Source organism: Hippoglossus stenolepis, chromosome 24 (genome assembly GCF_022539355.2).
Source record: "Hippoglossus stenolepis isolate QCI-W04-F060 chromosome 24, HSTE1.2, whole genome shotgun sequence".
NCBI lineage: Eukaryota > Metazoa > Chordata > Actinopteri > Pleuronectiformes > Pleuronectidae > Hippoglossus > Hippoglossus stenolepis.
Window position 1 is genome coordinate 1894501 of NC_061506.1, and position 23192 is coordinate 1917692.

General features: G+C 45.6%; 2 protein-coding genes across 4 annotated transcripts; one reads left to right on the forward strand and one right to left on the reverse strand.

Moving 5' to 3' along the window:
- Positions 1 to 1293: 1293 nt before the first annotated feature.
- On the reverse strand, positions 1294 to 18218 carry LOC118103195 (collagen alpha-2(V) chain-like). Of its 2 annotated transcripts, XM_035149855.2 has the most exons (56): positions 17953 to 18218; positions 12940 to 13128; positions 11939 to 12157; positions 11644 to 11862; positions 11416 to 11432; positions 11283 to 11315; positions 11158 to 11190; positions 10729 to 10782; positions 10511 to 10603; positions 10347 to 10421; positions 10195 to 10239; positions 10031 to 10084; positions 9900 to 9953; positions 9752 to 9805; positions 9554 to 9607; positions 9419 to 9472; positions 9283 to 9327; positions 9153 to 9206; positions 9020 to 9064; positions 8794 to 8847; positions 8520 to 8618; positions 8384 to 8428; positions 8197 to 8295; positions 8060 to 8113; positions 7863 to 7970; positions 7719 to 7772; positions 7520 to 7618; positions 7366 to 7419; positions 7129 to 7227; positions 6911 to 6964; positions 6758 to 6811; positions 6628 to 6681; positions 6464 to 6517; positions 6327 to 6371; positions 6127 to 6225; positions 5924 to 6031; positions 5756 to 5809; positions 5597 to 5650; positions 5423 to 5476; positions 5267 to 5320; positions 5082 to 5189; positions 4941 to 4994; positions 4777 to 4830; positions 4534 to 4695; positions 4327 to 4434; positions 4132 to 4239; positions 3972 to 4025; positions 3777 to 3884; positions 3611 to 3664; positions 3387 to 3494; positions 3245 to 3298; positions 3035 to 3142; positions 2599 to 2938; positions 2327 to 2517; positions 1996 to 2238; positions 1294 to 1912 (listed from the first exon to the last, which is right to left on the reverse strand). In XM_035149855.2, exons 1-56 carry the CDS (start codon positions 18044 to 18046, stop codon positions 1766 to 1768), a joined length of 4935 nt encoding a protein of 1644 aa, XP_035005746.2. In that variant the 5' UTR covers positions 18047 to 18218; the 3' UTR covers positions 1294 to 1765. The 2 variants fall into 2 exon arrangements, with proteins under 2 accessions (XP_035005746.2, XP_047194978.1); XM_047339022.1 differs by lacking the exon at positions 12940 to 13128.
- Positions 18219 to 20312: 2094 nt separating this feature from the next.
- pjvk (pejvakin) lies at positions 20313 to 22989 on the forward strand. 2 transcript variants are annotated; one of them, XM_035149995.2, is made up of 6 exons: positions 20313 to 20592; positions 21217 to 21412; positions 21733 to 21874; positions 21949 to 22066; positions 22405 to 22548; positions 22620 to 22989. In XM_035149995.2, the coding sequence occupies exons 1-6, from the start codon at positions 20382 to 20384 to the stop codon at positions 22919 to 22921; spliced, it is 1113 nt and encodes a 370-aa protein (XP_035005886.1). In that variant the 5' UTR covers positions 20313 to 20381; the 3' UTR covers positions 22922 to 22989. The 2 variants fall into 2 exon arrangements, with proteins under 2 accessions (XP_035005886.1, XP_047194995.1); XM_047339039.1 differs by lacking the exon at positions 22405 to 22548.
- Positions 22990 to 23192: the final 203 nt, after the last annotated feature.

The window sequence follows — 23192 nt, forward strand, 5'->3', positions numbered from 1 at the left end:
TTTGGTTTATTTCCTCAGGAAATGAGCGAGGACTTCTGGTTCTGTGACGTGACACGAGGCCAATTAAAGCCTGAGCAGCTGGATCACACTGATTCTGTGAACCAGCGCCCCCACATGTCATTTTGTAATAATAACAACATGATTAAAGCACGTTTTTATCTTCTAGTGTCGGTTGAACACTTTGCTCCAAACTGAATAATTATTAGATGGATGATATTTCAGATCTTCATGGTTCCCAGAGGTTGAATCATGTGAAATGTATAAATATTCATGTTCCCTTCAGGATTCACTGTCATAACTTTGATTTCAATCTCCTATCAGCCCCATTTTATTGTCACTATCCTTAACATTGTAAGATCGGACGTTTAATTTGACATTTTCATCAGATTTTTCAGAGAATAATTCAAGAATCTTAATAATTCAAGAAACCAAGAGACTGTTTTTCCATCTTAAGTAATTTTGTCTTTTTCTTGTTGCTACAAACTGAGCAGCTTGTACGTTATAATAAAAAAAAACTTGGATCAGCTCGGTTTCCTTTTTACCTCTGATCATTTTTTTTCCATGTGCTGTAATGAAAATAGCAGCCCCGGCTAAAAATGACCACCTCGACAGATGTGGAGCGAGGCCCGGGCGGCAGGAAACGGCGAGAGTGTCACGTCTTTCACCGAGCGGCGAGCGGAGGGGTCGACCCAGAAACATGTGCGGCCTGAACTCTGGCTCTCTTTCTTCCTGTCAGGGCGCCTTCTCGCTCCCTCTCTCTGCCTCTTTATTTTCTTTCTCCTCTTTCTCATCGGCTGTGCTCACACGCCCATGAGCACGCAGACACATGAAAGTGGAGCCAACAGCGAGCAACGGGGACGAGAGTTCAAGGTTGAAGTCGACGTTTCACTTGGTTTTGGTAAATCAGAAAACCAGCGTGTGGTTATGTTCCAAGAAATACATTTTATGGTGGATCACAGACTAACCTGCAGGTTCCAGTCGTCTGCTGAAGTTCAGGTGAAAGCTCTCAACTCGGATTTACTGTTTTAACAAAAGAGTTGTCTCCCTCCAGTGGTTCACTTCGAGTAACGTCAAAATGTTGCTGCTCACGAGGGGAAACCGAGTGTTTATTCATTTTCTTCTCACTTCAGCCATTCCAGAGAAAGACGTTTATTCCACATCCACATCAACAATGAACAAATCATTAGCAATTTACAGTCATATGTTGCATTTACACGTAGTTTGAAAAGGAAATAAAATAAAAAAGTTTTTTCTGTTGAAAGAGTAAATGAGTTCCTGCAGAGAACTGAATAATTTAGGTTCAAGCTTGATTTTCACTTTTTATTCCATTAAAATTACAGTTGTTGGCTTTTAAACTCTTCTCTCCACACATCTGGACGTGTATTTACTGGAAGGAAACATCACAAGTAAAAAATAAGAACATTTTTCCATTCTCGTCCTCCTGATAGAGACATTAAAGATTTAATATTGCCTGTTTTTTCAGTTTATACAAGTTTACAGTCAATCTTAACCCCACCTCCTTTCTTCCTCCTTTCATTTCACACCTCAGACATTTCTTTCTCTCCGCCCTCATGCATTTCCCTGCAGAGCACCAGATTGTACATTTACCGACGAGGTGAATAAATTATGTCAGAGTCAGTTGCACAGCTCTCGTCTGCACACACAGTAAAACACACTGGACTTGAGGGAAATGCCGCCATGTGTGAAGAAGCGTTGCGCTCACAGGGAGAGGAGTCCATGTATAGTGGCACGTTGTGCTGGGGATTTATGAGAAGCACACGGGGCCAATGTCCAGGCCGAACTCCTGATCCGGCTTTCCGACGTCCATGGGGGCCAAGTCCATGATGGGCAGCCTGGCCGAGGTTTGAGTCCTGTACTCGATCACTGTCTTGCCCCAGTTTCCATTTGATTCCTGAGGGGAAACAGAAAGTTAAAGCATTTCATTTCTGTCCTATTCACTTTAAGTCAAATCTGAGTATTCAGTAGAAGCCGTACCGAGCAGCCGTCCTCGATGACGGTGTAGCGGAGGCGGTTGTTGCCCTGCGCTCTCAGCTCCTGGCCGTTGGAGCCTTTGAGGACCAGAGCTTTCTTCAGGTTGCTGCTCTGGGCGTCTTTATAAGCCACGCTGTTCCTGCAGTGGTAGGTGACGTTCTGGTGCGACGCCGAGGACAGCAGCTGCAGCAGCTTCATTTGAACAGCCACTGCATTGGGCAGCTCCTCCTTGTTTCCGTAGGCGAACTGAAAATAGATGTCAGAACATGTCAGACTCAAGATTTTAAAGCTGTTGCAAGATGCACGTGTCCAAACAAATCTTTTGGGATCTTACTCTGATTCCACCGTTCATGGTGGCTTCGAACCACACGGGTTTGTTGGCGCTGGGACTGGATTTCGTCCACCAGGCTTTGCGGGGAATGTTTTCCGGATTGGCGGAGATGCAGGTTTCACCGTTCTCCATATTACAGAAGACCCTGATGGCGTCTTTGGTGCTGCCCTGGTTTGGATCAATCCAGTACTCACCTGAATCAGAGGGAAGGAGTTAGATCACCTGGTCATATCTGTACATATGTGCCGTCTAAATAAGAGAAACAGGTCCCTCACCGCTCTTCTTCTGGGGGTAGCACAGCTTAATGTCCTGGCAGGTTTTCGCTGGGTTCATCTTGCTGCCGTCAGGAATGCGCAGGTTCTGCAGATGTCCGCTGAGGGTCTTCAGGGTGGCGTGGACGCCGGTGTCTGCGCGTAGGGCGGCTGCGTTCTTATTGGGAAGGGCTTCATCTTTCAACTCCGGGGGTGGATCATCTGCCTCGAAGAATTCCATAGCATGTGGAGTGTCGTCGTTCCCGTAGTAATCCATCGGGGCGACCATGAAGTCTTCCATCAGCGCAGAGGGAGGCCCTGGGGGGCCAGGAGGGCCGGAAGGTCCTTCATCACCAGGTGGACCCTGTCAAAGAAATGATACATGAGGCTCTCCATCATGAACAAGGATTTAATTCATTTAAATCTTCTCTCTGGGATAAAAAATGTAATCTTGTGTCACCTGAGCTCCGATGTCTCCACTGGATCCTCTGCTCCCGGGAGCTCCCATTGGTCCGGGCTGACCGATGTTTCCTTCGTTTCCTGCGGGACCCAACACTCCTGGAGGGCCCTGTACGGTTGTTAAACAGTGACACGTGTACAATGAGAAATAATGCAGATTTTTAACTGGTCTGACTTTAATTTTCCCAGCATGCTGCATTCACACACTCACCCTATGTCCAGCTGGTCCAACAATACCTGTAAGTCCTGTCTCTCCTGTGGCCCCCTGACGAAGAAGATCATTTCATTTAGTTTGTTTAGTCTGAAGTTTGGAGCATCTGTCTCCGCAGGAAGTTGGAAAATATTTTGCTCACAGTTATTCCCGGGAGGCCGTGGAGACCGGTGAAACCTCTGTGTCCTTTCTGACCCTGCTCTCCCTGCTCTCCAATGGCCCCCTTCTCTCCTTGTGGTCCTTGAGGGCCCTTAGAGCAGACAAAGGATTACACTTCAGCACGTCATGGGAAATAAGTAACAATTAGTTTTATTGTACATTTTAAACAGTTGAAATAAGGTGGAGAAATTGGTATTGCTTGTTTACCACTTTCCCCCGTACTCCGGGTTGTCCTTGGGGTCCAGCGGAGCCTCTGGCGCCCTAAACTCAAAACAAGCAGAAAGACTTGATGGAGCTGAGCTTGTATTTGTGACAGTAGCGACAGAGAATATGTGGCTGACGGATGCAGTTTGTTGTATTTCTATTTACTCACAGTTTCACCAACTTGTCCCGGGCTGCCGGTAAATCCCACCGGGCCCTCGGTTCCAGGAGACCCGGTGACACCAGCCAGACCCTCTGGACCAGGATTTCCTCTGTCTCCCTGGAAACACACACAACATCAGTGATGACACAGTCCACAATCCACTACTTGTATAAAAACACACCAACACCATGTATTCAACCTCACCCTGTCTCCTAGAAGACCGTCTTTACCAGGGGACCCCTCTACTCCGGCAATACCCTGAAAAAACACATGACAACATTAGAAGCAAAGGGAGAATAAACATGTACATTTTTGAATCGTCCACAAAGAATAAAACAAATATTAAGTAGGTACAAGGACGAACCTCTGGGCCGGCGTCTCCTCTCGGTCCGGTGGCTCCTGGTAAACCAACTCCACCAGCGGGCCCTTTGCCGCCCTGTGTTCCAGGGGTTCCAGATTTTCCTGGTGGACCCTGAGAAACGAAGAAGCAACTTGTTCACATCATCATTTCATCCCTGTTAGAGAGATGCAGTCTGGCTTTGTGAGCAGGATTACTCACAGCAGGACCTGGAAGTCCCAGCATGCCTGCCTCTCCTCTGAGTCCAGGCTGACCCACGATGCCTCGCTGTCCTGTGGCTCCTGCAGGTCCTGGAGGTCCGTCAGGCCCCTGACAGACAAACACAAGAGCAGACATCCAGTTGAATCATCTCTGGACTTATTTATCAACGGCTGCTTCGATACAAGCAAAGTCTGAACTCTTTCTCACCGAAGGACCGTCCTCTCCAGAGTCTCCCTTCTCTCCAGGGCCGCCCGAGGGGCCCGAGGGTCCTGACTCCCCCTGACGTCCTCCGGCTCCGTTCTCTCCCTGAAGACCACCAGGGCCTTGCTTTCCTGGAGCACCTAAGGGCCCATCTGCCCCCACAGCTCCCTGAAACATGCAAACAGGTTCTGGGTCAGTGTGAATTTTTCTTTATGTGATATTTTCATTTAAGGGAATGAATGAACTCACAAGAGAACCAGCTGGTCCAACTCCTCCGGGCAAACCGGGAAAACCAGGAGAGCCCTGTGGGAATAAAACACTTTATTATCAGAATAATATTAATGTTTGCTTAGTTATAACATTTATACAAACTGTTGAGAAACCAAATTAAAGTTATGAAGTAAAAGTCTTACTGTTTGACCCTGTGTTCCTCTGCCTCCTTTCAGTCCAGTTACACCAACAGGTCCCTAAAATAAAAACACCAATAATCACCTGAGATCAACTAAATGTTTCTTCCTTCTACAACAGTTTCCTCCATGTTCTCGGGTGTGTACCTGTGCTCCTGGTTTCCCGGCCGTCCCCTGAGGTCCGAATGGTCCCACTTCTCCCTTCAGGCCTTGCTCACCGGTTTCACCTTTGACCCCGGGCTGACCATCCACACCCTGGGAGAGAAGCCAGACATTAGTCCAGTATTTATTCCTGAAGCCTGAAACTGTGTCTGTCTTACGTGGCCACTTACAGAAGTTCCAGGAAATCCAACAGCACCAGTGGGACCAGAGTCACCAGTAGAACCCTGTTAATATCATCACCACACACAAATACAGTCTTCAATAAGAAAAACATTAAACTTCCAGTCAATTAAACGTCAGATGTAAAAGGAAGATGTTGCACTGACGGCGATTCCCCTGGTTCCTCTGCGTCCTGTAGGTCCTGCGGAGCCGGGTTCACCCTGAAATAGAGGAAACAAAGCAAAGATGTTCCTTCATGTGTGTATTTAAAACTGGAATATTTGACTTTCCCTTCATTTAGATCTGATCTACAACTGTGTTTGTTGTGTTTTTAAACTCACCTTGTCTCCGTTGGGTCCACTGGAGCCGACAGGTCCAACAGAACCAGGAAGTCCCTTTAAATCAAATGAATAAATATATGATGATGGTTTGAAAGTGGAAATGTTTGTGGCTTCAGTACATTTTTGTCATGTCCTGAACATCTTGATGACCCGACTCACCCGTGCACCATCAGATCCGGCTTTACCCTCCAGACCTTTGTCTCCAACAGAACCCTGTGAGAAGAAATCATTGGTTCAGGTTCATTTTCCTTCAGTAGCAGATATCTTGCTCCCCTGAGGATCTCCTCCGTTTCTTTGCAGACGATCTAATTCTATTCTTTAACTTACACCATCTCCTTTCGGGCCTGAAGGTCCGGGTATGCCTCTCTCTCCTGGCATCCCCTGAAGTCCTGGACCCCCTGGTTCCCCAACACCACCCGCTGGACCAGAGCTTCCCTAAAACATCCAGGAACATATCACAGGTTTTAATGCAGCAAATCAAAATTATGCAGGATTTTAACCTTCCCTTTTCAGTTGTATGGTTACGATACCTTTGGCCCATCTGGTCCTGGTCCACCTGGACTACCTTTGGGTCCCAACACCCCATTGGGGCCGATTTCACCTCTTTCTCCGGGGGCGCCTCTTTCTCCCTACAAGGACAAACAGCAGTTACAGACATGCACCGATGTCTTACTGCTCCTGGGGTTGAATTTCACTGTAGGAACTGAATCTGAGCTGCAGGTGAACTCACCCGTGAACCAGTACCTCCGGCAGTCCCAGCCTCTCCAGCAAGGCCCTGGGAAAACATGATGACACGTGATTTAAAGTCTAAATTAAACTGACTTTTACTGCTCGTGCAAAAAAAGAATGATAGTTTTCTCATCGTACCTCAGCACCGGGTTTTCCTGACTCTCCGGGTGTGCCTGGCAGTCCGGGCAAACCCTAAAAAAACACCAAACCACTTTGTATTAATGCTAAAGGGAATAACAGAGAATATCAACTGATAGCGTGTAAATAAATGTCTGATTTCATAATGACAGGAAGCAGTGTACCTGGAAACCGTGGAGTCCCTGAGGTCCCTGCTCTCCTCGTTTTCCTGCAGAACCCTGGAAAACAACAAATTACATTTAATCTCCACGTTGTTGATCCTCTGTGGTTTTGTCAACATGGTGGGATGCTTACAGCTGGTCCTGCTGGTCCAGCAGCGCCCTCTTCTCCCTCTTTTCCATTCAGTCCCTAGAAGACAGTGAAAGTGAATCAGCATCTGTACGTTGATGAGGAGAGTGGAGTCGTAAGAAGTTCACATTGTGTTATATGAATAAAGATGGTGTTTACCCTTTGACCCGGAGGTCCTGCACTTCCTGCCTCTCCGATCTTTCCAGCATCACCCTAAAGAAACAACAGGAAACACAGAAGTCGTCATCAGTTGTTATGAAGCGTCTTAAGTTGTTTAAATTTTCTGCAAAACAGACAATCGCCTTCTCCTCCTCATGTGTGCATCACAACAACATTGTGTAACATCGTTCTATTTGCCGAGCAACATTCATACTGACAGCGAAGCCCTTTGGGCCCGGCAGCCCCATCGCTCCTGCAGCTCCTCTGTTTCCAGTGGAACCAGCTGGGCCTTGTTTGCCGTCGTCTCCTGCTGAGCCCTGTGAACACAGAGAGAAAATTAAATTCATGCCGTGGTGCAGCAGATACCACACATTGTGCTCGAGGCCCGGAGGAGGACCGGATTCCTCTTTATCTGATAGGGTGAGAAGTGAGATGTTGACGAGTTGTGTGCGCACCATGGGTCCTTGTTTTCCCTCAGCCCCCTGAGCACCGATGAGTCCGGTCAGACCCTGTGGAACAAGACACGTCATCAAACAGATGTCAACATTTGAATGCTGCAGTCGGGTTTGAATCACTTCTCAATGGTAAAAGACGATATCCCATGTTTACCCGAGCTCCTGTTAGACCCGGCTCTCCACCGCGTCCCAAGTCTCCTTCTAACCCTTTGGGACCACCTGATCCAGACAGCCCTCTCTCACCCGGACCTCCCTGTGGACACAAATATATTTAAATTTAAAACTCAAAGTGCACAAGAAGAATCATGGCTGAGAACAGTAGTTAAATTGAATGTGTTTTAATGTCAACTCGCCTTTGGGCCTGGTAAACCATCACCACCGGGGAAACCTCTGTTTCCTGGAACTCCCTAAAACAAATGAAGGAAAGTTCTGATGAGATTTGAGTTTACAATACATTTTGCTCTCTGCTCAAAGGATCCTGAAAACGGTCGACTCACCATCTCTCCTTGAGGTCCTGGAAGTCCGAGGGATCCTCCGTCTCCTCGGGGGCCGCGCTTGCCGTCCTCTCCCATCGGGCCAAATGGTCCCTGAACACCGTGGTCGCCCTGACATCACGTAGGAAACAGAAACCAGAGAATCACCGGAGTTGTTTCCCAACAAAGACGTCAAACAGTCTAATTTATATTTGACTCACTCTTTCTCCCTTGAATCCAGCTTCTCCTTTAAATCCAGCCACTCCGACGTCACCCTGTAAATAAAACACGTCAATCTCCCAGAGCAAAGTTACAAACACATATTTAAAAACTGGGGGAATCATATTCGTGCTCGTACCAATTGGCCCTTGGGTCCGTCTCCTCCTGTCGTCCCCTGGGAGCCAGGGGCACCGGGTGGCCCCGCCAAACCCGCCGGACCCTGAACGCCTCCCAGACCCTGAGGAGGAGGAGGAGGAGGATATTTGAGAAAATCTTAAACAGGGAAGGATTCTTTAAATCTTCATAATTCACGTAGTTTCACTTACAGCTTGACCTCGAGCACCTGGAGCTCCATCAGCTCCTTCTGCTCCCTGTGATAAAACAAGATATTAACTGATAACTGCCAAACTTTAAAAGAAACACCTGCAAACAGCGGAGATATTTGATTTGATTCTAACACACCTGTAGTCCTGTTTGTCCCTGGGGTCCGACATGTCCGGCGTCCCCTCTGGATCCCTGCTGTCCTGGACTCCCTCTCACTCCGGTCGGTCCCGCTTCCCCCTGGAGCACACAACACATTTTAAGTTTTATGTCACAAGAAACCGTCCAACAGCCGTAGATACACAATGTTGATGCATGAAACGAACACTGGAGTCTCCAGGGGCCAAAACAAAAGGTTTTATAAACTAAATATGGATGAAAACTGTCACAGATTATAGATTATAAAAGATCTCACCTTCATTCCTGGGCTCCCGGGAAATCCTGGCACACCGGTGATTCCCAGTGGACCCTGTAAGAAACATTAATAACATAATATAACAATTATGAGAGTGATTGTGTGATGATTTTGTGTCAAAGGCCCAAATACCTGCAACAAAACAAACTTGTATATATAGTTTAATAACTGCTGGTTTACCGAGGAACCACTAAACCACATTTCCACTGTTCTTATTGGTTCTTACCAGAGGACCTGGTTTGCCGACATGTCCGGACGTCCCACGTTTCCCCTTAAAGAAGAAGAGAAAGAAAAGTTCTCAGTCCTGCAACATGGTTTTTATCTTTTCAAACACACGTAGAACAGATGAGTTTGTTTACCACAGGTCCAGTTGGGCCGGCTCGGCCTCGCTCTCCCTGCAGACCTGCTGGCCCCTGAAACAGACGAGTGTCGCACATGAGGCTGTGAATCACAAACACTGAGCTGAGGTTCTTACTGTGTGGTTCCTACCAGTGGACCAGAAGCTCCCATCGTACCAGAAGTACCAGACGAACCCTAAAAACACAAAGACACACAAACAATGAGACGTCAAACCATCAGACTCTTCGGGTTTATATCATAAAAATGTCCTGTGACGTGTTCGTACCTTCGTTCCAACTGTTCCGGTCTCACCTCTCGACCCGAGAAGACCCGAGTTTCCCTGAAGAAGAGATTTAAATTCATGAAAAACTGCCTGAAGTGATAAAAGTGTAACGTATGATGTTAAAGACGTGTGACTGACCAGGGGACCTTTCAGTCCTGGGAGCCCTGGGAGTCCTGGGAATCCTCGTGCACCCTGAAGAAAACCACCAATCTAATTAACTTGAATTACCAGTCACAGTCTATGTTCAGCCTCAATTAGAACAGACTGAGTTTTTCAACTTAATAATATTATTAGTAGAATTCATTTAACGACTTGAACTGTGGGAGACAACGTTACCCCAGATCCTAGATATCCTGGTTCTCCTGGAGCACCGGCTGCTCCGGGTTGTCCCTGAGCAGAACATTGAAAGATAGTTAGGATGATACCAGCCAGAAGAATATGATTATTATTAGACTAAGTGCATTAATAATAATGCTTGACTCACGTCAGGTCCGGCTTTTCCTGAAGGCCCGTCTGGTCCTCGACGACCCGACTCACCCTGCGGACAAACACGTTTAAATCAACTCTCAACATCTCAGGTTTAGAGTTTAATAAAGATGGAGAAGTTTTCCTCACCATCTGTCCTGGATCTCCAGCGTCTCCTGGGATTCCCTGACCGCCACTCGGCCCCTGAGAGCAGCAGATAATAACATTATGTCATAAATATTATTCAAAGACCTGAGTTAATCAGTCAAAGAAAATGACTAAATAAATGAAGCCGTCGAATCATCAGAACTTACTTGTGCTCCGTTGGATCCTGGAGGTCCTCGTGGTCCTGCTTCACCCTGAAATCACAACTCACTCTTTAGATGATAAAAAAAAGATCTTTGCATCATATAAATGTTAATATAGGTAATTTAATATTTGTCCTGTACAGCTAAGCAGCACTCACCCTCGTTCCTGTCACCATCCCAGCCACACTAGACTTCTCACCGAACCCTAAGGCCATCTGAGACGCCAGGGCTCCCTGTTGAGAAGAAGTTATTCATAAACGCTCAGAGAAATCACACATCAGTGAAACAAGTCAAGTGGCCCCTGACTCAGGGAAAGACTCACCCCAGGGGGAGCGATTTGGCCCGGGGGTCCTGATTGTCCTGGATTTCCTGGAATGCCGGGCTCTCCGTCAATACCTGGAGGCCCCGCGAAGCCCTGCAGGTTGAATGGAAACGTATCAGCGATGAGAGAGGAACACACAGTTCATGTCTGTTCATGTTTTCTCAGGTTCTTGTGATGGTCGCCCACTGAGGACGTCACAGGAATCGAGTGAAACTCACCCGTCTGCCTTTAAAGCCTCTTGGTCCAGTGTTGCCCTGACCTCCAGGAGGACCCTGAGACCCAAACACAAAGAGTACATGACAGTTATATATTATATTTTATATACGATATTTCAAATAGCTCTAAGATAAAAATCATGAAGCCATGTTGACAAGCAAAATGAGTTCATCAACCAAAGTGTATAATTAATATCCTGTAGCAAGTGGACATCCTCCATTAATATTCATCAACATGTGCAGACAGATGTTTTCTAATAATTATAATCAATAAAAAAAACTGTGACTCTAATAAAGGCAGAAACAGTTAGTTTGGAGATTTTAGTGCCCCCTAGTGCCCAAACTGGTGTACTTTATATATATTATATTATCCAGTTATACACACTGTACATGTCAGAATAAAGTAGTGGGAGTAAAAGCAGTAAAACCCACCGATGGTCCCACGTGTCCAGGCAGACCGACCACCTATAGGAAATATGATACAGATACATATTACAGAAGGAAGCTGTGAAGTAAAAGTAATAAAAACAAAACAGGTACAGAGATTGATAACTTACATATGGAATATCACCAGGTTCACCTTTCTGTCCCTGGAACGGAAATAAAATCACATTTATTTTTAAATGACAACAAAAATAATAGTTTTTACATTTGTTTTAAATTAAATTAATAGAGTTAGTTGTGATTTACCTTGAAGCCCATGATTTCTAAAGAGAAGGAAGAAAAAGTGGAGTTAAAAATACTGCACTCATAATTTTCACATGAATTAAACTTCACAATATTATACCAATTATCAATTAATACCAATCAACGACTCAAGGTGTGTCAGTACATTGTGACATCACAGTTGGGTGTGGTTACAGACACAGGAAGTGACTGTGAACATGTGGAGGAATGTGATTGGATGATGAGTCTCACCGATCATCCTGCTCGCGCTGGCGAAGTTCTCGCACACGGGGCAGCACTGTCCCTCGGGGGTCACGACCTTCTGACAGTTGGACACAGTTTCGCACTTCACCTCATCGCACACGGCGACGCCGGCGTCACAGACGCACACGCGACACGGCTCCGGTTTCCAGATGTCGTTGTGTTGGTGGACTTCTCCCTCGACGGTGCAGCTTTCTCCTTGAGACTCAACTGGACACGAACACGTGGAGCGTTTTAGAAGCCAAACAACAAAAGGCCTGGACCTTTACATTGACTTAACGTTTACCTGCTGAGGGTTCGGCGCTGGGAGTCGACGTCGAGGCCGCAGACAAACACACGGGGCAGCACTCGCCGTCCGGGGTCACCGTTTTCTCACAGGGCCCGAGGTCCTCGCACACCACGTCCTCGCACACGGCGTTCCCCATGTCGCACACGCAGATCCGACACGGCTCCGGGTTCCACATGTCGTTGTTGGCGTAGACTTTTCCATTTTCTGTGCAGGTGTCTGCAGGAAACAGAAAATGAATTAGTAACTGTGACGAAACATTTCAGGATTTAAAGGAAAAGTTCAACATTTTGCAAAAAAACTCGAAAGAGCCTGGTGTTAAAGCCTGTTTTCACAAAATGTGAAACTTTTCCTTCAAATACTAAATCTTAAACTTTATAGCAAACGCCGACATGCGTCACATTTATACACAACAAGAGAAGTAGTCCTGTTTTTACAAACTCCCTATGTGTAGAAGTTTTCAGCATGGCCACAGGAGGTCGCCAAAGTCACACGTTTTGAAAATCCGACACATAAGGGTTTTAAAACAAGGAACTGGTCATTTAAGACCAAATAAAGTGAATGAACAGTACGACACAGAACATGGCGAAGGTGGAACAAGTTCCCGGAGGAATACACCTCATCAGGTCAACCGGTTACTTGCTCAACTTCCTTTGTGCGACGGTAAAACCGGGAGCAGCTTCAATTCGTACTTCAAACGCCGATGAAGCTGCTACCAAAGTTTCTGCTGCACAAAAGTTCATTGAGAAGTGAAGAAAAACTCGATGTATTCCTTTTGCAAAGTGACGGGAAGCTCAGAGCACAGATTCAAAAACAACATTGTGAGGAGGTGTGCAGAGGATGGAGCCTGAAGACGAGGGTTTCAGGCTGGCACAGATGATGAAGAGCATCAGCAGCAGATGGGAACGTTGACCGACTGCTGATTTCGGTCTCGACAAAAACCAAGATGCAGCCACAGAAAATCTGCAGGTGACAGAACCACCCCAGGACGTCGAGTTTACCAGAGCCTGCAGCCAGGCACACGGGGCAGCACTCGCCCTGCGGGATCCCTGTGGTGTGGCAGTCACCTACGTCCTCGCACACCACGTCCTCACAGACCACCGTCCCCGTGTCGCACACACAGACCCGACACGGCTCTGGGGACCATATCTGATTGTTGGAGTAGAGGTTCCCGTCCTCCGAGCAGGAATCTTTGTGAAAGAGAACATCTGATACAGTCGGTGTCAAAAGCTACGGTAGCCTGGTGATATCAGTCTGTCAGTGTTTCATGCTGACATGGAGGAGGGGGTTATGACCTGTAGATTTTATGCTTTTCACCAAACGAGAGAAGACGGTGACTAAATAATCCCAAATGAAAAAGATCCGCACGTCATTTTCATTCCAGCGCAAACAAACGCCCACAAGAAGACGTTTAAAAACTCCTTCTTCAAACATCAGGTTTAAAATGGGTTCTTAAATATTTATTACCAGTTTTACGGGCCGTGCTGGGAGGAGGTGGTGCAGCGGTCGAGCACACGGGGCAACACTCGCCCTCGGGGGGGCCTCGGTTGTGGGACAGTCCCCGAGCTCCTCGCACACCACGTCCTCACACACCACCGTCCCTGAGTCGCACACGCACACCCGACACGGCTCTGGGCTCCAGATCTGATAGTTGGAGTAGGTGCTGCCATTTTCTGTGCAGGTATCTTCACGAGACAGAACATCAGTCAGCGCCCGAGGCTGGTTCCCTCCGGTGAAGTCTGAGCATCATTATGGGGTTTTCAGTCTGAAGTGTCTCAGCTGCTTTACACTACCTGACAAACAACTTCCACGTTTATATTAACACTAACGTGAGCTCCAGACTTTTCTGTTTCATGAGAGATGAAGGAAAGTTTCACAAAAACCCGCATCTGCTTTCTGGGGCTGTTTTGTTTCAGGTTCACAGATGCACTGATGTTGGTGAGGTGCATCTGTCAGAGGTCAAAGGTCAAGGTCACATCCATGTTTTTCATCTTGTGAATGCAACGTCTTGAGGGAATTGGGAATACGTGTAAACCCTCGAAAAGATAAGAATTTAATGGAACTGGTTGGTGGAGGCAAACAACAGCAGATCAGTATTTCTATATATATATTCTGTATACTCAAAGTCTGGACTTGTATCATCTGTTTCAGCTCAGAGGTCTGAACTTCACGTCTGCTGGATCTGATCCTCGCTCGTCTCCACAAGTTTGAAACAATTACGATTCCTGTGGCCCTGCACTGTTCATAAATCTGTGAGCTGCACACAGAGCTGCTTTCCTCAGCTTTAATTGTGGAGGCAGCGGTGACGGCAAACAGCTGCAGTGACAACAACAGAAGCCTGAAGCCCACGAGAGAGATCAACAGTTTCCACCTGCAGCTTCCTGTTCACAGAGTAAATGTGCAGGTCGAGAGCAGACAGGATCTTTGTGGCTCAGAAAAAGACTAAAACCAGGTTTTTAGCTTCAGAGAAATTAAACTATGAACATAAACATGTACTTTGTGCAACTTCAAGACCAAAACAGCAGGAATCAGTCAGACTTTCTGCTTCTGGAGGAACTAAACTAACCAGTGAACCAACAGGATTCACTGAAAACACCAGGACAAAGCTGAGTGAAGCCGCTCGGCCTCGGAATCTGAATTAAACAGATGAATCAGTGTGAAACCACTTGATCGTCTGAGTCGAGCAGAGCAGCGGTGAACATGTGGAGGATTCTGTGCACGTACGCTTCACTTTGAAACCCTCAGTTATTGTTTCAGAGCTCATTTGCACAGAGGAAATCATCATTTATTATATTAAGATCATACGTAAGGATAAAATAAAGACTAATGCGATCCATCCCAGTGTATTTCCACCTTTTACCAGTAGGCTACAGCATTTATCACTAATAAATACAATAAACATCAGCAGGTAGAAGCCTGAGAACCAGTAAACATGGTTCTGTGTGGAGCTCACGTCCTCATGGGTGAACCACAGATCCTTCCTGACCCATGAGCCATGTAAACACCAGCACCTGAGTTAACTCCGGCCTCGAGGAGTCTCAACATGTCCCCTTCTGCCTTTTATATGATAAAACAACATGTACACATCCACCTTAATGCTGCAGCAAACTTTTAATTGTACATTTCTTATCCTCTTGACTTGTGGAGAATTTAAAAGTATGAAGAAAAGCCTCCTAAAAGCTGCAAAAGTCTGTCTGTCACAGTTTGATCGTTAAATGACTAAATTCTTTCATCGGCTAATTGAAAACAGTGTAATTTCAGTTTGATTTAAAAAGGGAATTCAGTGGATTTGTCCCTCAGCCTCTGGAGAATGGAAATAACTCGTATTTATAAAAGAGAAACTGTTAAACTGTGGGTGTGGAGCTTTAAAGACGGAAGAGAATCGACCACACAAGCTGAGTCTGTACAGACAGAGCTGCATCATGGGAAGTGTAGTATCCAGCTACAGGGATTTAAAGTCTGTTCTGTCATCCTCTAACTAAAAAGAACTATATTTATCATACGTGATATTTATTTTAAGTGCACATATACATTTAAATATAGAAGATTATAGATGCAGCATTTCAGTTTGTAGTTTAGAATAAAATTTAAATATATGAGGTGAATTCCCCTCAGGACATAAGTGATTTATACGTAAAGGCACAGATGTGGTTTCAAACTGAGACACTTTAAGAATTAGATGTTCAGACGCTTTCAGGTAAATCACCTCTGACCTGCACTCGAGCAAGGCAGCGACTAGACTGTGGTTGAACTCTGGAGCCTCTGGCTGTGAACTAACCAATAAATGTGTCTTCATGCATCATCACTGTCTCTGACTGTGAACGTGAGAGGAGATCAGACCTGTAGTTTCCACCACATGAATAAATCAAAGGTTTGTTCTTTTTGAGTCCAGGAATTAAATAAGTAAAAGAATTAAAATGTCTCATCCAGCGGGAAGGTTTTGATTGAATTAGTTGTTAATAATCTGTAAAAGGAGCAAATTAAGTTTATATTTTTGATAACACAAGAGAAAACCCATCCAGTAGAATGAAAATAATTCAATTTGGTTTTAAAAAGACTAAAAAACAAAAAAAGAAAAGAAAGTAAAAGTAAAAATGGCCACCTGCTGCAGGCCCTGTATTTTAGCTCCGTGACGTCCCTACGTACTAATTATGTGGTGCAGCCTCTCCCCGAGAGAGAAGCTGCAGTTCAGAGACGCGAGTTATTTCAGGGGGAAACCGCAGAGCCTCTATTATACGTTGGGCTCAGGCAGAAGTTTGTGGTTTGATTTTATTTGGGAGAGCTCAGAGGTGCCACACCCGGAGGAAGCCTCCCGCTCCGAGGTTTAACGTCCGTGCAGCGGCCTCCTCTCTCAATATCCAACCTTCACTCCCTTTATTTCCTTGAATAACTGCTTTTTATTATAATAAATCTGTTGGTTAGAGGTTGATTTTGATCTTATTTCTTCTATATTCCCACTTTTATAATCGTTGTTTTACTTTACTCTGCAGCTTGGTCTCTTAAAAAGAATAAAGACTTTATTTTTCTAACTTTTGTTGAACTGAAAACTTCCAGTTAGACATAGTTTTTCTCCTTCTCTGTGTGAACTGCTGGATTGTTTTGCTGCAAACGAAAGGAAACAGTCCGAGGAAGGAAAGTCTCCTCTCTGGTTAAAGTGATTACAACAATCAGGGCCACAGAAGTTTAACTAAACAGTGACCACTAACAACTACACCAACAACTACACTGCAGCAGTTTGCAAATGATCACGTCTGATTTGTGCTCGTATTTCAGAATTCACTTCATTCTTTAACTCACATGTTGGCAGCTTATAAATCTGCAAGGAAAGAGTATTTATTTTTGATAAACCTGTTAAAACCAGGCTAGCTTTCCCCCTTCGATTCCACTCTTTATGCTAAGCTAAGCTAATTGGATTCTGTCGTTCCAGACATTAAAAATCTAATACTGGACATTAGGGTGAATCCTCATTGATGTAGGATTTGTATTTTGTTTTTGTATGAACCACAGCCGGACTGTTTCACGCTGCTCATGAAGACGACTGCTCGTGTCACGACCTTGCAGAGTCGTAAACAACCTTGGATGAAGTTTCTCTTGAGTGACGCTCTCCTCTCCTCTCACTGCATGGGTGTGTCTCGTCTGCCTTTTGGCCCAAAGTCTGACCAAAATTAGTGGCCTGCTTTTGTCCGTCCCCTCCACAAGGCCACATCATTATAGCCGTGGCGCTCAGCACCCCGTCATTCAGCCCCGGCCTCGCACTGAAATAGCCCGTGCACGGCGTTTAGCGTGCACTGCAGCATGCAGGGGGGGGGGGAGGTATTTCTGATCCAGTCATACAAACACTGGGACGTTTTATTTTAGAAGACGATGCTCGAAAAGGAAACAACCACATCTTCATCTTTGAGAGATTTTGCCTCAACTTTAGCACGAACGTCACTTTTCTTTTTTTAGGAGCAGCGTCAAAACCTCTTTGCACCTGTAAGATTTCCTGAAGAGTTTACAGATGTTTTGCCAGATGTTTTGTGTCCACGGTGCTAATCATCTTTTGAACCTGGTTCCTCATTAAGGTGTAATCAGAGGTCGTGGTGAAGGTCGTGAGTTTAACCTTCCTGAACCACACCGAGCTGCAGCTTACAAACTAAAACCTGCAGCTGCTGGAAAATCTGGAAGAGAAACCACGTCCTATATTTTTTTAGGAGGAAGAAAACAAATCATAAAGGGAAAAACAAACAGAGGCATAAAAAACATGTGTCAAAGTAAATGTGTTTACAAGACGTGTCCGCTCCAACATAAATCATCCACACACAACATGGAAAAGAAGGAAAAACCTTTGGATTTCAAGCAGACAGGTTGATTTCATGAACGTAAACTCTATAAATGATCGTGGAGCGTCTTTATTTCAACACACACACAAAAAGAACATTATTTATTCCTGTTTCTGTTCGGTTTTGTATGAACCTGTATCAGGTGTCAGCACAGAAAGCCAATCAGAGCCCAGAGGGACGGCCGTCACTCACCTTTCTTGGTATCGTCCTGGCAGGTCACAGTGAGCACCTGAGCCAAGGCGAGGGCCAGGCACACAGTAATCCCAGAGCGTAACGAGGGGCCCATGTCTGGATGCCAGACGTACAGCGTCCTCACACACAGCCTCCGCAAACACACACGAGGAAGTTAGAGCGAGCCCGAGTCCGGTCTACAGCATCCAGAGTGAGAAATCCTAAAATCCCTGAGAGGAAGAGGCTCCTGGACGAGAGATTACTGCCAACTGAGACCAGCAGGGGCCCCCCACATCTCTCCCTCCCACTCGCACTCTCCTCCTTCATCACTTTTTTCGTGCTGCAGCTCAAGGCCAGCCTCCTCCTCCTCCTCCTCCTCCTCCTCTCTCAGATGCTGAAGAAGATGAAGCAAATTAAAGGGTGCGTTAAAGAAGGAGGGCTGGATGATGCTATATTTCATTTTTCTTTGAAAGATGAAGTTGAGCTTTTCTTTCGTCTCAGGACTTTGCTGCTTCCTCGAGTCCAAGATTTAAATGTAGGATTCAGGGAACTTTCATCTCGACTCCTTAAATGTTTTCATGTGTCTTGACGACTCAAAGCAAACTTCTTTATGTTTATTAAGATTCACCAGCTACAATAATACGAAAACATTAAACACAGCACACGAAACATGAAGCATCACATGTTTTATCTGCAGACCCAGAAAAGTGAAGTGGTTCAGAAGATCGAGGGTTCGAGTCCCTTCATGCTTTTGGTTGTTACATAATAAATACTGATAGATTTTTTAAAACCAGTTTGATTAAATCTGAAGTAACGAGAGAAAATCCCTCAGATCAACATGACTTCTTCAGACACTCGTGACCTTTGGCAAAAACCCATGTTCTCAAACATCCAGTTCATAAAGAGGCTTGAATGTGCAGAAGCTGACAGAGGAAGCGTCTTCTTCATGTGCTTCAGCCTCCGTCCCCAGAGGCTCGGCTCCGCTCCTCCACCCCTTAATGACAAATCAGTCTGTTCCTGCAGCACCTTCGACACTTCCTGGCCTGTTCTGCAGAGGAGACACCTGAGAACCGCTTCACTCTGCAGGGTCGCCACAGTAACGAGGCTCTGATGAGCTGACATCACGTGAAATGATGGTATTCTGTGAAGGGATCGGCAGCGGAGACGATGGCACAGAACTCGTGTTGTGTTTTGTTGTCCACTTCCGGGACGTCGCCTCAGGGACGAGCTCTGCCCTGGAAAACACATCAGATGAGTCTGCACGTTGAAAACAGATGAGGATGAAGGATGTAGGTCAGCGAGGAGAGTTTCAGGTAGAGACACAAACAGAAACATGTTTAGTTTCAAGGAATTCATCAAGGATGCTGCTGTTAAACAAGAAGTATCTCACATTTTTAATAAACTCAACGCTAATCCAAACAAACGCGATACAAAAGCTGTATTTTCCTCTCATAAATAATAATAAAATAATAAAATAATCCAGGCAGCAAATACTTTCATCAATAGAAAGTAATAAGAAGACATAACATGACATATAGCTGCTTTAAATTATAATAATGATAATACAACATATAGATGTTTAATCCACTTTACTCAACAATGACAGGAATTAAAAATAAGCTTCAGCACAAAAAAGATAAATTTAAACATCCGACTTCGTGACTCAAGTGTAAATTACAGAATATTCTTTCTTTTTTCATCCTCGAGTCAAACTTTTAAGTGAACGTGAACTTTTTCTGTCCATGAAGTGAAATTACAGGGAGAGTGTGTTGTACAGAAACTAATACTGACCTGTCTCACATGTGGGATTTAAAACATACAGGCTATTTGTGGACATGTGGACGAGACAGCAGCGTGACCACAGGACACACACAGACACACACAGACACACACGCACGCACACACACACGCTGAGAGAGGTGGACGTTATCCAAACTTTAAAAAGCTGCAGAACAGAAACACGAGATGTTAGAAAAACCACAGAGACATCTCTAAAAAACTCACAATCCAGGCGTTTTTTTTCACCAGAAACCAGATGTTTCATGTATCTCGAGGGGAACACGCTGTGCATCCAGGTCCTCGTTTGTAAAGTCATGAAATTCAATGTGATCGTGCTCCTGTGTCGCTTGTGTGTGTTTTTTCAAGCAGCACAAATTAAACGCACAACGAAGAAAGCTGCTGAAACGTGTCATTTGTTTTTCTAGCTGATTTATCACGTGACAGGAAGCAGCAGGCCCACAATGACCAGGTGAAAAACACACACACACACACACACACACACACACACACACACACACACAGACACACACCTCATGCCATATTCTCTTACCCACCCTCTGCATTATTCAACACGAGTGTGAAAGCAAACTCCTGAAGCTCCTCACTGAGACGAGCTCGACAAACACCAGCTCCAGTGTTTGTTTCTGTGTTTTCCTGCTTTAAACCCTGAAATGTTTGCCGCAGCCACTAAGAACTTCGTGAAGCAGGTGGGAGACACCGGGAGGTTGATCCCCGTCCCGAGCCTGAGCGAGGCCGACCGGTACCAGCCGCTCAGCCTGGTCACGAGGAAGAGGAAGAGGCACCTGTGGAAGAAGAACAAGTTCGCCTCCACGGCCTTCTCCCTGAAGGACATCCTGGTGGGAGAGAAGGAGATCACAGCAGGTACAGTGATGAAGACTCAGTGAACAGGGTCTGTTAGAGGATCTGGATCCAAGTTCAGCTTCAAGTATTAATTTAGGCTTTTTTAAATGTTTTTAATTGAAGAACGACTCCATCAAATTCAAATATTCCAACAATATTTCATAGTTTGGACTTTTATTTGTGGGAGAAACTCAATTAGATGTGAAATAATGTGAAGGTTGAACAATGTCAGGATTAAGTTCAGGCTCATTTTATTCCTTGTGTTTTCATATATAATGTTGGGAGGAATATTTTCACATTAAATCTGTATAAAAAGACAAAGATTAAACAAAATTAGTTTCTTTATCTTTTACTAAACGTGTAACTGCTCCTTTATATTTATTGATTCATTGTTGTTTAGTATTTAAAATAAATGTTTCAGTAAGTGGAATTAAAATATAATATTTTTATAAAGTATAAAGAAGCTACAAATGGAAATACTTGCAATTACATCAATAATAATATTGATAATGTTTATTTTATTTAGATTTTGATGAGTTGGATTTAAAAAGCATCTTTCCAGGCACCATAGTTTGTAGAGTAAATAATAATTTTAGTAAAATACTTCCACTACATTCCTAACTTTTATTTTATATAATTTTTCAGGCGTCTCGTCTTATCAGCTTCTCAACTACGAGGACAAATCGGACGTGGCCCTCAACGGTCGCCTGGGAAACCACATCATCAACGACGTGGGCTTCAACATCAGCGGCTCGGACTCCGTGGCCGTCAAGGCCTCGTTCGGCATCGTGACCAAACACGAGCTGGAGGTGCCCACGCTGCTGCGGGAGCTCAACTCCAGGTATCCCAGCATGCACTGCGACTGTCAAATCATCAGGGGGATATGGATTCATCTGCATCGTAACAATCTTACAAAACGTATTTTCCTCCATGTAGATTAGACTTTTTCAGATTTTGATGTTTACTCCTGTGACGTTGACGTGTGACCTCTGACCTCTGCGTGACAGAGGGAACATGAGAGGGGGGTTTCTCTGTGTGGATGAATAAATGATCGTGTTACCCGACACTGACACACACAATAGACTGAAGGTGTTTTACATGATTGGTGTCAGATGCGTCCAAAGAGCAGAGATCAGAGTTTGACGGTGGGTTTTCTCTCAGGAAAGTGGACCTGGATCACTGCCTGGTCCGGCAGTCGAAGGAGAGCCGGCGCTGTGTCCTCTGCGTGGTCGTGGAAAGCATCCGCACCACGCGGCAGTGCTCCCTCACCGTCCACGCCGGGATGAGAGGGACCACCATGAGGGTAAAGTCCTCAGATCCAAGGAGACTAACTCTGCTCGTGTTCAGGTCGATGGGTTTAATTTTGTGTCGCCACAGTTTCAGATCGACGACGGGAGGAACCCCAGAGGTCGAGACAAGGCCATCGTCATCCCGGCTCACACGACCATCGCCTTCAGCATCTGTCAGCTGTTTGTTCGACTGGACGGGCGGCTCGGTACAACAACACACACACACACACACAAATACACAATGGTTACAACTGTGTCTCACATGAAACAGAGCTAATGATTAAAAGTAATGATGCCTGATGGAGAGGAACTTGTCTTGTCTGTATTTTTACACTTCTTTGTACTTTATAAATGCAGATGTGGATATTTCCTCACCACCTACACACATCTGGCCTGTATGGGGGTAGAACCCATGACCTTGGCGTTATTAGCACCACACTCTGACCATCTGAGAACACCGGCCGTGGTTTTAAGAGACAAAGACACTTTCTAAAGTTAGAGTCAGCACGAAAAGCTGTTCTCTGATGTTTTCTTCTTCTGTCAGATATTTGCGTCGCTCCGGAGTCTCAGGGCGGATTTGAGCGGGAGCAGATCCGGGAGCAGCTCGGAGGATACATCGGTCACTTCTCTATGGGTCGACTGCGTCGCTTCCTGTCCGGGATCATCTACGGAAACCCCTTCAGAGCAGGTACGATTAAAACATCTGCTGCACAATGAATTATTTTAGCATCGCTTTCTCCTGATCCATCTCCTGCGCAGACGACCGGACGTTTGAGGAGCTCACCCACTCCGACACCTACATGGACGACATGGTGACGGACTACTACGAGAAAGCCGCCAGCATGACGGACGTGTCCACCAACTACCTGAGGGAAAGCACCCACACACGGGTCAACCTCCTCAAGCACAACATCCCAAAGGGCCCCTGCGCGCTGTGCGGCATGGGGAACCAGCGGCGGGAAACCGTGTACGGCTGCTTGGAGTGCTCGACCGGAGGCCAAAAATACGTCCGCCTGCACGTGGTGCCCTGTTTTGACCTTTGGCACAAAACGCTCCGGTGAAGAAGAGGATTTCTGACACGTGGGAGCAGCTTGGTTAAGATTCTACAAGTGTAACTGTTTACCGTGCTGTTTTTCAGATGTTTGAATAAAAACCATGAAAACTGGACATTGAAACATCCGTGAACCGTCACCTCAACACGAGCCAACTTCCCCAGTAAAAGATCTGAACTCCATTTTGTCTCTCACTTTTATCCAGTGTCGTTTTTCCATTTGACCTCTGGCACCGGCCCAGTTCCTGTCGCTGCCGGATGATTAATTATTCAGTAAGGGT

What these genes read in the sequence shown, in the direction of transcription:
- LOC118103195 (XM_035149855.2), bottom strand. Translation starts at nt 18,046, where the DNA reads ATGGGCCCCTCGTTACGCTCTGGGATTACTGTGTGCCTGGCCCTCGCC. An exon ending in AACCTGGTGATATTCCATAT is followed by an intron (nt 11,191 to 11,282) that starts GTAAGTTATCAA and finishes TATTTCCTATAG; the next exon opens with GTGGTCGGTCTGCCTGGACA. An exon ending in CTACCCCCAGAAGAAGAGCG is followed by an intron (nt 2,518 to 2,598) that starts GTGAGGGACCTG and finishes CCTCTGATTCAG; the next exon opens with GTGAGTACTGGATTGATCCA.
- pjvk (XM_035149995.2), top strand. Translation starts at nt 20,382, where the DNA reads ATGTTTGCCGCAGCCACTAAGAACTTCGTGAAGCAGGTGGGAGACACC. An exon ending in TCGACTGGACGGGCGGCTCG is followed by an intron (nt 22,067 to 22,404) that starts GTACAACAACAC and finishes TTCTTCTGTCAG; the next exon opens with ATATTTGCGTCGCTCCGGAG. An exon ending in CGGAAACCCCTTCAGAGCAG is followed by an intron (nt 22,549 to 22,619) that starts GTACGATTAAAA and finishes TCTCCTGCGCAG; the next exon opens with ACGACCGGACGTTTGAGGAG.